This window comes from Vipera berus (assembly GCF_964194415.1).
Source record: "Vipera berus genome assembly, chromosome: 3".
NCBI lineage: Eukaryota > Metazoa > Chordata > Lepidosauria > Squamata > Viperidae > Vipera > Vipera berus.
Genome location: NC_138204.1, coordinates 125,717,286 through 125,731,949, shown reverse-complemented (window position 1 = coordinate 125,731,949; position 14,664 = coordinate 125,717,286). Strand labels below are relative to the sequence as shown.

General features: G+C 42.2%; 1 protein-coding gene across 1 annotated transcript in view; it reads left to right on the top strand.

Moving 5' to 3' along the window:
• Positions 1–5,479: 5,479 nt before the first annotated feature.
• Positions 5,480–14,664, top strand: part of ICE1 (interactor of little elongation complex ELL subunit 1) — a 47,517-nt gene continuing 38,332 nt past the window's right edge. The window contains exon 1 of the mRNA XM_081324023.1: positions 5,480–6,444. Coding sequence (XP_081180149.1) covers positions 6,358–6,444 — 87 coding nt within the window. The 5' untranslated portion in view covers positions 5,480–6,357. The remainder of the gene's footprint in view (positions 6,445–14,664) is intronic.

The window sequence follows — 14,664 nt, the reverse complement described above, 5'->3', positions numbered from 1 at the left end:
AGACAGTGTCTGAAATGTAGTGAGGGAAGGGAAAAAGGGGGGGGGGGCAGAAAGAGAAATCAGGAGATGGGAATTATAGACGGGGTGCTTATGTATGCCAAGAAATCTAAGCATTGCAGAAATTTTGCCAAGACACTTTCAACTTTGGCAGCACTAATGAATACCCTAGAATTCTGGTGGTCCTCTTTCTTCTTTCTACTAATCCTGTCGTTAAAAAAAAAGGCTAAATCTGATTTCGTTGAACTTTGGGATCAGTTTTTCATGCCTCTATAGTTCAGCTTTCGTTGTATTGTATCACTGAACCAAGTGATTCTACAACCATTATATTACCATAACGCAGGGGTGCCCAATCCCCAGGTCCACTACGGGGCCTTGAGTCCTTTGAAACTGGGCAGCGGAAGTGGTGGATGAGCGCAGGCATGTGTGTGCCCTTCCCCACTTGTGCAAGCAGCCAGCAAGTGTGGGCACCCACGCTTCATTTGCATGAGCAGTAGGCAAGCAGGAGGGCACACACTCCATTTATGGGAGTAGGTGTGCATGCCTGCCACTCGTGCAGAACCATCCCTTCTCACTGCCTCATCCCCAGCCAGTCTGCAAAGCCAGAAAGGTTGGGGAACTTTGCCATGAGGTAATTTTGGCCGCAACTTAATATTAAATTGTTCTGTGCCATCTTGTCAACTCAACAACACTTCAACTGTTTTTTTCTCAAATTATGTAAATGGGGTCCAGTGACCTAAATGTACATTCAGTCAATGTGAATTCAACCGAAATCATCCATAATCACATTTTCTCTTTTGGTTACTTCCAGATTTGGGACTACAGTATAAATCCATTTTGATGTGATCTTTGATTCAGAGAACAATAATGTATCTCCAGGACTATAACATTCTATGACATTCAGTTAGTGTAATTCTGTCAGTGAATGTGTTCTTCCTGTCATTTTGGTTTATTAAATTCAATAGTCTCTTTCAGACACAGAACGTGGCAGTAAATTACCAATTGTTATCAACAACATAAATGCCTACACTTGGAAGGAGATATTTGCCAGACTACTATCAGACATAGTTATTCAGTCTTGTTAATGTTTCTTTGCTTGCTTTCTTTTCCCTTTTTCTTTTCTGTTTAAAAGGTCTTTATGTAACAGGTTTACTATCAGCATCATTTTTCCTCCATGCTAGTTAATTACTATCAGTGAATGTTTCAAATTTCCCTGCTTTAAGGGGCATATGATAAAGTCATTATGATAATACTGACAGAGATAATAATGTACAATTCTCTCTAGATACAGATTTATGAGATGAAGTAGACTGATAGGAGAACCATTATTGGGCAGCAATTTCCTGTATTACAGTTATCAGGTTCCCCCAACATTTTCTGATACTTCAACAATGCTATTATAATAATACCGAATAGGAGCTCTGGAGCAATCTTTGGTGCCATCTGCAGTATGTTGCCTGGAATTTCAAACTTTTATTGAAACTGCTACAAATAAAAAACCCATTAATTAAATGTTCTTTGTGTTTTCTTACTTTATCTGTTTCATTTGTCTCTCCCACCAGAGGCAAAAACATTAAAACAAACAAAATTTTACTATTGCAATTTCTGAATTTTTCTATTTACTAATAATTTTTTCACCTTGAAACACACACGCAGAACTTGCAAATGCTTTAATGAACTGAAAAGTAATGCCCCATGCATGCTTTCAAGCACTGAGAAGCTACATCATTGTTTTCTTGCCATTATGATATGTTATAGATGCCACTGCCTGTGGGAAACCATAGAGCAATAGCCTGGGTATCAACTAGCCCCTAGCACAATTTTCTAAATGTGGCCAAATAGAAGAGAATAGGCACACTCTCAAACAGTGTTTCTGGGTCCTATCCGCCAAACATTCCAAAAGCAAAGCATTGTGGTGTCAAAGCATGCTGAGTGGTCCTGGAAAATTAGTGGGGCACATTGTTCTGTATTATTATTTTTTTACTATGAGTAATGTGTTGCTTCTTATTGGAAACTGGAATGTAAAAGAAATAAACTTGAGAAGGAAAACAGTTGTACTGTATAGCCTAGGAAATTGAAACAAAGCAGGAGAACAACTTACACATTTCTGTCAAATCCATTATTTCTATATTGCTAACACAGTTTCTCAACAATCAAAAGGATACCTATATACACGGATAAACACAGAAGTCAAACTGACTATATTATTGGTACAAGGAAGTAGAAGAATTCAATTGTAACACCAAAGATGGAGGCAGGGGCTAACTCTACAACAGATTGTGCACTATTCACGTGCAAGTTCTAGGTTGAGCTACAATGGAAGAAGAAAGCCTGACTGTTTTCATGTTGCAATGTTGAGCACATCTATTGTTGTGATTCAGGATCAGCCTGTGGGTTCAGCAGTTGGGTCGGACGACTCAGAGGAGGAGGAGGGGGGTGTTGAAGAGCTTGCTGATGATGGCCTTGAGGATCCGCAGAGCCCTCAGCCAGGCCCCTCCCACCTGGTCGCGACAGAGACCCAGCTGTGTGAGCCTGACAGCGTGGATGAAGATGACCCACAGCTGGCCCTGTTCAAGGACACCTGACACAGGAGGCAGTCAATCAGGAGTAAACAGAGGAAGGCAATGGGGCACCTCAGAAGGAGGCAGAGAGAAGCCACGCCCTGAACTGTATAAAAGGGGAATGCGTGGGAGGGCTGGTTTGCTGAAGGCAACCGCTTGAATAGTTCCTGTTTCCTAGCTCCTGTTTCATGGTTGGTGTCTTGTTTTGCTCTGTTTTATGTTAATAAATTTGGCAGGCTTTATTCCAGCCTCTTGCCGTTTGTAAAGGGGTTGTCCCTGCTTTTTCTGCAGGGCCGGTAGCAGGCTGGTACAGAACATCTATATACATCTATAAAACACTCATATCTATTTGTAATTTTCAATTGGGTGAAATAGTGCATCATAGGGCAACAAGTTTTGAATTGACGTATCTCAAATGAACTAAATCACAGAATACCACCAAATCCATGACCCAGGACTACTGTGGAAATGAAATTCGAGACGTTGTGGTCACTTCAGCACCACCACATTGCTGTTGCTTCAGTATCGCCATGCTGCCACAGTCAACAATAGTCACATCATCCTCATTTCCAACAGTCCCCAACAGGCAGATTTAGTTTTCAAAAATTAAGCCATCCTATGGTTTATTCTGAATATATACTCTTTTTCCCCAAGAAATACCTAGTATCTCTGATCATGTGCAAAGTATCATTCTTTTAGTTACCAATATTACCATGGTATCAGACTGATAACTGCTATGTGGCAAGGCATATCTGCCCAATTTTTATTTCCAGGCTAGCGTATCCAGATAATTTGTTTTTAAAAAATGAGGAATCATTGCACCAGAAGATATTATTGTATGTCAGATCTTAAAAACAAATGCACAATATACACACCTTAAGAAATTTTTAAGTGAAGGTAAAAGAATGCAAAAATTTGTCTATAATTCAATAGTAAAAAAAGGCTTGACAATCCTGGCAAAATTACATACATCAGATCATGAAGAGTTGGAAGTAGACTGAACAACTGAATAACAATTTAATAAATTTTTGTAACAAACCTTCAGTTTCCAAAATACATTGGTTTCTCCCAAAATTCCTAAACACAGCTTGAATCTTTGAATGGGTAGATTCACCTTATGATTAAGCATCTTACACTTATCAAGAAACCCAGTTATAAAGATATTGTAAAAGATTCTGAAAGATGTGCATTTCCCCCCAGATCTTTTATTCTGCTAAAGGCAAAGTTTAAAGAGTTGGACTGGGCAATAACCTGACCATTTTTTAATTTAGCAAATTAAAAATAAGTCACAGAATACTTTTAACATCTAATTTACCAGGCAGTCAAAGAGCAACAAATTTCTGTAACTGTTGCCAACCTATGGGGCATACTATGGGTCCTTGATCATCGCAAAGTTCAATGATATGAGGCTTCCCAAGGGGTATCTCATATTATTTAGATCTCAGGATAGAAAAGGATCATGGTATGCCTGATTTCTAAAAATGTGCAAGATAGGGAAAAAAACAAGGTTCAGGTGGTCAGAAGGACACAATCACAATTCACTTCTCGATTGCTAATTGCTAACTCAGGTGCAAGAAGTAAGTACAAATGCTCAGAAAGATAACGCCTAATTGGTCTTGAAAAAAACACAGGTACCAATCAAGATAAATAAACTCTTCTCTTGATTCCAGCTGTTAGTCATTATTCATCTAAGCACAGTTTGCTGTGAACTATTGTGGTCCCAAAAACCAATGCAATATTTTTATAATGAAGAAGAGTGTTAGAGGAATCTTCTGATTCCTCTAATTCTTCTTCATTATAGAAATATTCTATGGTTTTATTGCAGCTTTCACATACAAGATGGAATTATTGGGAATGAAGCTGAAAAAACAAGGTGTGGGCAAAAATAAAAGCACTCCACTCCTATTTATGGAATTCCTTTCAAATTTCTGGAAAAAATGCAAGTAGACTGGATTTGGAGACATTGGGTGTGAGCATTCTGGAAGCATGGCTTGTATCCACCCCTTAAATTCTTCCACAGAGTCATTTCAAAAGCCTTTCTTCAACATACCTTCAAATATATTATTTTGCTTGCACAAAACATATGCATTGCAATGTATGAATCCTCACAAATTAAGGCAAATGTACATGCTCCAAGATAATGTTGTAGGGTCCAATCTGAGTCTGTCACAGGGACCACTTGAGAGAGAGAAGTTCCCTGAGGGTGGGCTGCAGCACAAACCAGAAAGTTTGAAAGTGTAAGGTTTTCCACTTAGCCTCACAATTGTCCCAGTGTTACTCAGGAATTTAAGAGCCAAAGAAACTCCTGGGCCGAGGTTTCAGCAAGCAGACAACTTTTATTTTGATCAAAATAGAGTTGGGTGACCTCATCTCTCTTCCTGGCTGACAGAGAGATGAAGGCAACAACCAGGAAAGATGTCTTCCACCTTTTATACCTTTCCAGAACAAAAAGATCAGGTCTTGGTACCAGGCATAAGATAGCACAAAAAATAATAATTCCTAGATGATGACTTATACACAGCAACCCAGGCTCCATCCGCAACTCCTTCCCCCCCCTCCCTTTACCGTGCTCTTTTCATGTAATCAATCACCTGTACCTAAAGCATGAAACAGTTGCTTTTATATAACTAATTGCCCAATATAAAACACCTACAAAGCTGCTTGCACACAAACAAAGATCAATATTACTAATATCAAGCTTAAGCATAATAAAATCCCTTCAAAAGAATAAACCTCTGGACCCAGCGACTGACTCAGATTGGATCCTGTATGAATTACGCCTGTGATTTTGTTTTGCTAAGGGTGGCCCTACAGTTTCGGTTAAAACGTACTGTCTTGCTCTGTGCTTAATGAATGAATCCAAAGCAAAATCTGTAAATCAGTTCAGAATGGGTATTACCACAGTATCTTTATTAGGCCAATCCAAAGATCACAAAACATTTGCAAGGTATTGAGATCCCCGAACTCTTCATCAAGCACGGGGAGTTTTAAAAAATGCTGAGAGCAAGGAGAGAGGAAGGGGGAAAAAACTGCACCGTTGATATCCGTATCTAACGCGCAGTCTTCCATGCCTGCTCGGGTTTCGTCTCTGCTTTTCGTTTGAAATTATTTCTCCTCCTCTAGATTGCCTCGGTATTCTTTGTCCCCTTCGCACCCCTCGTAGCAGAACATGACGTCTGTCGCTACTGGCTTTTTGTAGACTCAGGTTCCCGTTCAGATATGGTTAAAAAGTTCGCTTTTGTTTGATGCAGTTCCAGATTTCTCTTATTCTTGGCTGGAAATTGCACCTGACCCTCGAGAAGCATGGCAAGAGTCATATTCCCAAACATAGGGAACTTTAAAATTTAAAAATTACATTTACATGTGATTATAATTAAATGCAAAAGTTAAATTTTCTTCACTGGTCGTATTTCCATCCTGCTATCCGTTTGCAAAAACCAGCATGATCTGCAAGCTGCGAGAGTTTGCCACTTAGTAGAAACCCCCACTAACACCACCCATTGTGAAAACCCGCGTCTTACATTCAGCCCTAGATTTGAGAAAGAGAAAGTCAAGGTTGCATGGAAGGCTGGGAGTTGCAGTCCGCCGATTTGGCTGCAGGCACTTTTTTTTTTCCTTTTTCTCAGGCACTGCGCGGAACAGCTAATCGCAGCGGCGCGAAGGGTCTTTCTTCCCTCTTGCGTCGCACTGGCTTTTCGGGGAGGTTTCGCTACAATATTCTTGCTGGTACCGCCGTTGCCGTCACCGCCCGAGGCTTGCAACGGGCGACGGATGGGCCGCTTCCGCTGCATTGGGAATCATGATGCCCGGGGAGACCCCGCCGGCCGCCAACATGGCAGCGATCGCGGCGGCCACGGCCTGCGACAACTGCGGAACCCTTCAGCAGGTAGAGCTCTTAATTTGACTTTGCCTTTTGCAGCCCGTCGTGCTGGGGGCGTATTTACCGAATGAGGCAGACCTGGTTTAAGACGGCCTTATTCAGGGGTCTTCAAACTTGGCCCTTTTATGACTTGTGGACTTCAACTCCCAGAATTCCTCAGCCAGCTTTGCTGGCTGAGGAATTCTGGGAGTTGAAGTCCACAAGTCATAAAAGGGCCAAGTTTGAAGACCCCTGGCCTTATTGAATGAATACTCTAAAATGGTATTTTAGGGAAGGAGTGAAGTGCGCGGGGAGCAAATTCGTGTGATGAATGATTTGGTTTTCCTGGGCTCCCTTGAAGTTCCCAAACACCTTTGCATCTTCCAGCCTGGGGCCAGCTGTCCACTCACTGTCCTCTGTCCAGACATTTTTAACAGAATAACAAGAGTTGGAAGGGACTTTGGAGGTCTTCTAGTCCAACCCCGTGCTCTAGCAGGAAACTATATACCTTTTCAGACATACGGTTGTCCTATCTCTTATTAAAAACCTCCAGCGTTGGAGCACCCACCGCTTTTGGAGGCAGGTTGTTCCACTGATTAATTGTTCGAACTGTCAGGAAATTTCTCCTTAGTTCTAAGTTGCTTCTTTCCTTGATTGGTTTCCATCCGTTGCTTCTGGTTCACCCTTCAGGTGCTTTGGAGAATAGGTTAATTCCCCTCTTCTTTATGGCAGCCCCTTAGATATTGGAATACTGCTGTTCTGTCACCCCTAGTCATTCTCTTCATTAAAGAAGACATACCCAATTCCAGCCATCATTCTTAATATGTTTTAGACTCCAGTCCCCTAATTTTCTTTGTTGCACTTTTCTACACTTTTTAGAGTCTCAGAATTTTTTTTTTACATTGTGGCAAACAAAACTGGATGCAATATTCCAAGTATGGTCTTACCAAGGCATTATAAAGTGGTATTAACACTCACATAACCTTGCTACTATCCCTCTGTTGATGCAGACTAGGACTGCACTAGCTTTTTTGGCAGCTGCAGCACACTGCTAGCTCATATTTATTTATTTATTTATTTATTTATTTATTTAGATTTATATACTGCCCTTTCCCGAAGGACTCAGGGCGGTTTACAGGATATTTAAAAGAAAATCAATACAAAAGTTAAAACAAATTTTAAAAGATTAAATGAAACCCTGAGAGAAAATAAAAAGCCCAGTTAAAATTAAAAATTAAAAATTCTTAGCCTGGGCCAGAGAGCTCGAAGAGCCAGGTCTTCAGGTCCCGGCAGAATGAACGGAGGTCGGGGGCAGTCCTAAGCTCCACGGGCAGCTGTTTCCAAAGGGCAGGCGCGCCCACTGAGAAGGCCCTACCCCTGGGTGTTACCCGCCGGCAATCCTGTGGGAGCGCACTGGACGAAGGGAGCTTGATGCTGGCAGCAGGTGTTCCCTCAAATATCTCGGACCCTCACCATTTAGGGCTTTATAGGTCATCACCAGCACCTTGAATCTCACCCGAAGGGCAACCGGAAGCCAATGCAGCTCGCGGAGTAGAGGTGATTGCTCACTAGGACACTAAGATCCCTCTCACAGTTACTACTATTGAGCCAAGTACCACCTATTCTGTACTTGTGCATTCGGTTTTTCTTGACTAAACGTAAAACCTTACATTTCTCTACATTGAATTTCATTTTGTTAGATAGGTCCCAGTGTACAGGTCTGTCAAGATCCTTCTATATCTCTGTATCTTAAGCTTATCAATTTTTGATTGTTTTCTGATCTCAAGAATGCACTGATAGTTGCCCTTGTTGGATTGTGCTGAAATTTTTCGCTTGAAGTTCCTTGGAAATGTCATTTGCCTTTAAAGCCACACAAATTTCCACATATTCATTGTTGTCCTAGTATTTTGAAGGTTTTGCCAATTTAGAACAATTTAAATAATTCTAGTTGTAAATTATGTTATCCAATCTTAGAGGCAGAATGTGTATTTCAGCATTATTGTATAAGATTAAGATCTGAAGTCACCTCAGAAAAAAAGTATGTGTAATGTAACCAAGGAATAATCTATTTATATTGCTCTTTTCAGTATGATTTTCCTTTCCTGTGCTTTCTTGAGAGTAAGCTCCCTTGCCAGATTTCTATCTGATTTAATATAATGTAAATGGAATTGTACAGTAGTCTATAACTTTTACTCATTAACCTATCCCTACTGCTTTTAATAAACAATGTATCCTTAAAATATTAGAATTCATTTTTTTCAAGTGACATTGATGTCCAAATGATAAGATTGGATTCCATCATGAAGAAGTTTCATGAGTTTTACAATGGATGCTGTTCTATAAACTAAGGACAACTAAACTAAAGAAAACAGAACTGGTTCATATTCATAAAGTGTTTTTTCATCTTAAAAAGTTTTCAAAATACCGAGACAATCATTTCTTAATTATATATTTTGCTTTCATTTATTTACTTTGATGTCTATTTCTGACCAATAAATTGTTTAGAAGCTCAAACATATCTTTTTAGATGAATATTTTTTTATCCTTTCTCATTGTACTCTTCATTCTTTTTACCTTAGTCTTTGACTTTCACTTTTCCATATCATCATAAAATAATGTTCTTTCTTAAAATTATTATTAGCTTGCTTGTAGTGCTATTTATTAATTTTCTTTATCAATTTAGACCAGGGGTCGGCAACCTAAAAAAGGAAAAGAGCCACTGGGAACCGGTTCCATCACAAATTTTAAAAAGTGGGAGCCGCGTGTGTGTGTCCATGCACGCGCATGCGCAAAAAAACGTTTTGCGCATGCGCGGACGCACGCGGTTGCCATTTTTTTAAAGTGAGATGGAACCGGTTCCCGGTTGCCCGACGGCGACGGCCCGTCTGCAAAGCTGCCGCTTTCGGCAGCTTTGCAGACGGGCCATGGCAGCTTCCTCAAAGAGTGGCGCCGCTGCCCGTTCGCGCGGAGGTACGCGCGCACCTCTCCAAAGGTTTGGGGAGGTGCGTGCGCACCTCCGGTCGTTCGGAGAGGTGCACGCGCACCTCTCGGAATGGGCAGGGGCGCCGCTCTTTGAGAAAGCTGCTGTGGCCCGTCTGCAAAGCTGCCGCTTTCGGCAGCTTTGCAGACGGGCCGCGGCAGCTTCCTCAAAGAGCGGCGCCACTGCCCGTTCGCGCGGAGGTACGCGCGCACCTCTCCAAAGGTTTGGGGGGGTGCACGCGCACCTCCACCCATTCGGGGAGGTGCGCGCGCACCTCTCCAAACGGGCGGTGCCACTCTCCATTTGGAGAGGTGCGCGCGCACCACTGCCCGTTCGAAGAGGTGCGCGCGCACCGGGCGGCTGGGAGCCGCGGGTTGCCGACCCGTGATTTAGACCTTCAAGTGAAACTCTTACTCAGCAGAATTCTGTCCCTTTCTCTCTCTTTCTCTCTCTCTCTCTCTCTCTCTCACTCACTCACTCTCACTCTCTCTTCCCTACAATAAGGGTTTAATAAGTATATTGTGGTCCAGAAGCTGACTTAAATTCTGTGTGATCTTTGATTTTTACTAAAGTGCTTATTATTTACTCATGCTACATTTACAAAAGTGCATTTTCAGCTTTTCATTCTGGTTAAGGCTTTATAATTCTACTCTAGCATTCCTTGAAAGTAGTCTATAGAAATTGTAGCAATGCACCTGCTAATCTCTACAGTACTCCACTGATTTTTCACATGGTTATTGTAGGCTAATATGATGCTTGATGAATGGAAGCAAAATGTAAAAAATTAATACCATTGAAAGTAGCTTTGCTCAATATTAGATGACACAAGTGTTTTGTTTATGATTCCTCATTCACCCAAGCACATTCTATTTTACTATTAAAAATACTTAGGTCAGTTTGCCAGATAAACTGAAACAGTTGTCTTTATAGTATCTTTGCACATAATTTTTACAACGTTACAAATCCACTGAATATTGAGTAACCTGTCTTGCTCACAGAATCTTAGGCCAAACAAGTTGTAAAAGGGATTCGGCCACTTCCTAACAATTTCAATAAAGCAGTCTTGTTTAGGGGCAATTCATCCTTGTTACAACCAAGTTCAACCTGGTTATTTAGAAGCCAGCTAAACCTAAGTATTGAACTTGATTTGTAGTAGAATCCTTATCTATATTTCCTAGAATCTGAAAAATAGGCTTCTGGAGTAGGCACCTCTCTGAGCTTTCTCCATTGATTCTGGTGTTTGGATTTACATGAAAACATTGTATTAGATGGACCTAAAGCAAAAGGGTTTCCGTTTACAAGTTGAATTATGATTCCCCATCCCAGTAAGCATTATTAGGGATTCAGTACACTGCTTGCACCTTCTCATTGGTGGAATATAGGAAACAGTACAATGACTTGCAAAGTAATCCATAGATTGGAGATCTTAGCTTGCATAGAAGTGTGCTTGTGGTAAAAGTAGTATTTGGTTATGTTTGTGGAATGTGAATCAAATCTAATAGTATTGCTCTTACCAAATAATTGCCCTTACCATTAGCAGGGAATACTGTATTACTTTGACTGGCAAAGTGGTGAGACCCCTCCTCAAGAAGCCTGCCCTGGACCCGGCTGTTTTAAATAACTATTGTCCAGTCTCCAACTTTCGCTTTTTGGCGAAGGTTGTTGAGAGTGTGGTGGCGCATCAGCTTCCTCTGTTCCTGGAGGAAACTGATTATCTGGACCCGTACCAATCGGGTTTCAGGCCCGGATACAGCACGGAGACGGCATTGGTCGCGCTGGTGAATGATCTCTGGAGGGCTCGGGACAGGGGTTGTTCCTCTGTCCTGGTCCTATTAGTTCTCTCAGCGGCTTTTGATACCATCGACCATGGTATCCTACTGCGGCGTCTCAGGGCGTTGGGAGTGGGAGGCACCGTTTTACGGTGGTTCTCCTATCTCCTGGGCCGTTCGCAGTTGGTGTTGACGGGAGGGCAGAGATCCGCCCCGAGGCCTCTCATTTGTGGAGTTCCTCAGGGGTCGGTTCTCTCGCCCCGCCTGTTCAACATCTATATGAAGCCGCTGGGTGAGATCATTCGTGGTTTCGGGGTGGGGTATCATCAGTACGCTGATGATACCCAACTTTTTCTTTCCACCCCGAACCAACCCAGCGATGCCCTCGCCGTGATGTCCCGTTGCCTGGAGGCGGTCCAGATCTGGATGGGGAGAAACAGGTTTCATCTCAATCCCGCCAAGACTGAGTGGCTGTGCATATCGGCATCTCGGGTCAACCAGACTATTCCATCTCTAACGATGGGGGGTGAGGTGTTACCCCCCGTTGATAGGGCTCGCAACTTGGGCGTCCTCCTGGATTCACGACTCAATTTTGAAGACCATATACAGTAGGAGCCGTGACCAGGGGGGCTTTTGCCCAGGTTCGCCTGGTGCGCCAGTTGCGACCCTATCTGAACCGAGATGCCCTATGCACAGTCAATCATGCGCTCGTGAGCTCCCATTTAGACTACTGCAACGCTCTCTACATGGGGCTGTCCTTGAGGACCACTCGGAGGCTTCAGCTGGTGCAGAATGCGGCCGCGCGAGTTGTGATGGGGGTTTCCCGATACTCCCATGTAACACCTCTACTCCGCGAGCTGCATTGGCTCCCGGTTGCCCTCCGGGTGAGATTCAAAGTGCTGGTGATGACCTATAAAGCCCTAAATGGCTTGGGTCCGGGATATCTGAGGGAACACCTGCTGCCGGCATCAAGCTCCCTTCGTCCAGTGCGCTTCCACAGGGAGGGTCTTCTCAGGGTGCCACCGGTAAGAGATTGCCGGCGGACGACACCCAGGGATAGGGCCTTCTCAGTGGGTGCGCCTGCCCTTTGGAACCAGCTGCCAGTGGAGCTGAGGACTGCCCCCGACCTCCGTTCATTCCGCCGGGACCTGAAGACCTGGCTCTTCGAGCTCTCTGGCCCAGGCTGAGAATTCTAATTTTAGCTTTAATCTTAATTTTAACTGGGGTTTTACTTATGCAGGGACGAATATAATTTTTTAAATCTGTTTTTAACTTTTGTATCTTTGTTTTTTAATCACCCTGTAAACCGCCCTGAGTCCTTCGGGAAAGGGCGGTATATAAATGTAATAAAATAAATAAATTAAATAAATAAATCCAAACTTCAGTTTTTCTGTAGAGGTGCTTCCAAGTTGAAATGATTAGCAATGATAACACCATTGCCCAGGGCAGGGGTAGGCAACGTTGGCTCTTTTATGACTCGTGGACTTCAACTCCCAGAATTCCTGAGCCAGCATGGCTCAGCTTGGAAACCTCTCCCTTTCCCCTCAGCATGGCTGGCTCAGGAATTCTGGGAGTTGAAGTCCACCAGTCATAAAAGAGCCAAGGTTGCCTACCCCTGGCCCAGGGGATACCCAGTTGGGAACTCTTTTCATGTTCCTATTAATGAGTCCACTGAAGTGGTAGCTATTTATCTACTCACTTTTGCATGCTAGGTTAGAAGGAGCTAGAGCAAATAACAGGAGCTCACTTCGCCACACAGCAACACTTGGGTCTCGAACCTGGGTTTGCAGATTGTCAGCCCAGCATTCTAACCATGTGAACTACTGCGTTCCTAAGCATTAAGTAAAAGTTGATCAGAACGATAATGGGTCAGTAAAGTTTGATATTTCACTTCTGATTATCACTATGGTACATGAAAGACTGTAACTTTGAATATCAAAATGATAAATTCCTGACAGGATTTAGTGAGAAAAATGAACAAAAGTAAAATAGTTAAAATAGATTAGAAAATAGATAAGTTGTGTATCTGATACTTAGGGAGTGATGATTACTAAATGGAGGTAGTCTTAAGATTATAGAGTTGAATGCATGTAAAGAAGTAAATGTGGGTTTAATTACGAAAGGACAAAGTCAGAAGATAAGTGATGTCATGGTTTTAGTTCATAGGAAAGGAGAAATCTATAAGATGGCAATAGTTTTATGTTATGCTGCAGTGAATTGGTAGTAGCGGAAGCTACGAATTTGGGGGAAACTATGCACCGCCCCGAGTCCCTCGGGAGAAGGGCGGTTTATAAAAACAAATAAATAAATAAATAAATAAATAAACATTGTAAATGAATGTGATCAAGGGGGAAAAAATATAAACAGAAAAAGTGATTGCGTCATTTGGAGAAAAACTTAAGAATGAAATGTAACTGGCGAATAACTGCTTAGTTTTAAAAAGGCCTGTTTGTTTGGAATATATGGTTTAACCATAAATCTGTTTATAGATAAATATTTGTTCTTATCCTTTCTTCCCTGTATTGACATTTAGCCCCTTCCTCCTCTCTTGAAAATAGACTGCAGGGCACGGATGTCAAACTTGTGACATCACGTGATGTGTCGTGACGTATCACGACTTTTTGCCCATTGCCAGCAATGGGGTGGGCACGGTTTTGGCGTGACGCATCTGGCCCAGAGGCCAGCAGTTTGACACCCCTGCTGTAGGGGTTATGTTGGCCTTTGGAAGTAAGCTGTTACAAAATGACAGGGTAGTGACTCAAAAGGCCTGTCCCATAACTCCTCTGCTTTATTATTGTGTGTGTGGGGGGGGACTAATACTCCATCCTCGTGTCATTGTATCTTGGGCGCTTGGCAACTGGCTTGCATTTAGATCAGTTACACCGTCCCACAGACACAAGACTGCAATTTGCAACATTTTTTGCCATTTTTCTGCCCGTTGTGTATGCTGGATTTGCTGAACAACCTCATGGTTCACTTAAAGTCCATGTACATTGTATTTTATTTTATAAACTAATAAAAAAAAACTTTGCAAGCATCAAAAAAATAGTTGCAAAGTCAAATCAGATCGCATGGTGACTTGCATAATGACCGCAACTACAAAAATTACAACTTACAACTACCAAAATTCTGGGCTCAATTGTGGTTTTAAGTTGAGAACTACCTAAATATACAAGTACTGGGAGATTAATATCTTCCAGCAGTAGCATCAAAGATGAAATCCAGCACTAAACCTGAAATTTACCGTGGCTTTTATGCTCCTCCAATCAAAAATAACTTTGAACAATTACAGTGAGATCTAGAAAGTCAAGAATTGATAATGCTGAACAATAGGGTGGATAACATATCAGCAGTATACTCAGCCTGTCTGCACAAGCCAGTTTCAAATAAAGTTACTCACATCCAGTCATGTCAAGAACAGGGCACCTGATAACTATCTCCCATAATACTTGTCCCAAGTTCTTTTATACTATATCCAATTTGGTGGGTTCAAGACAC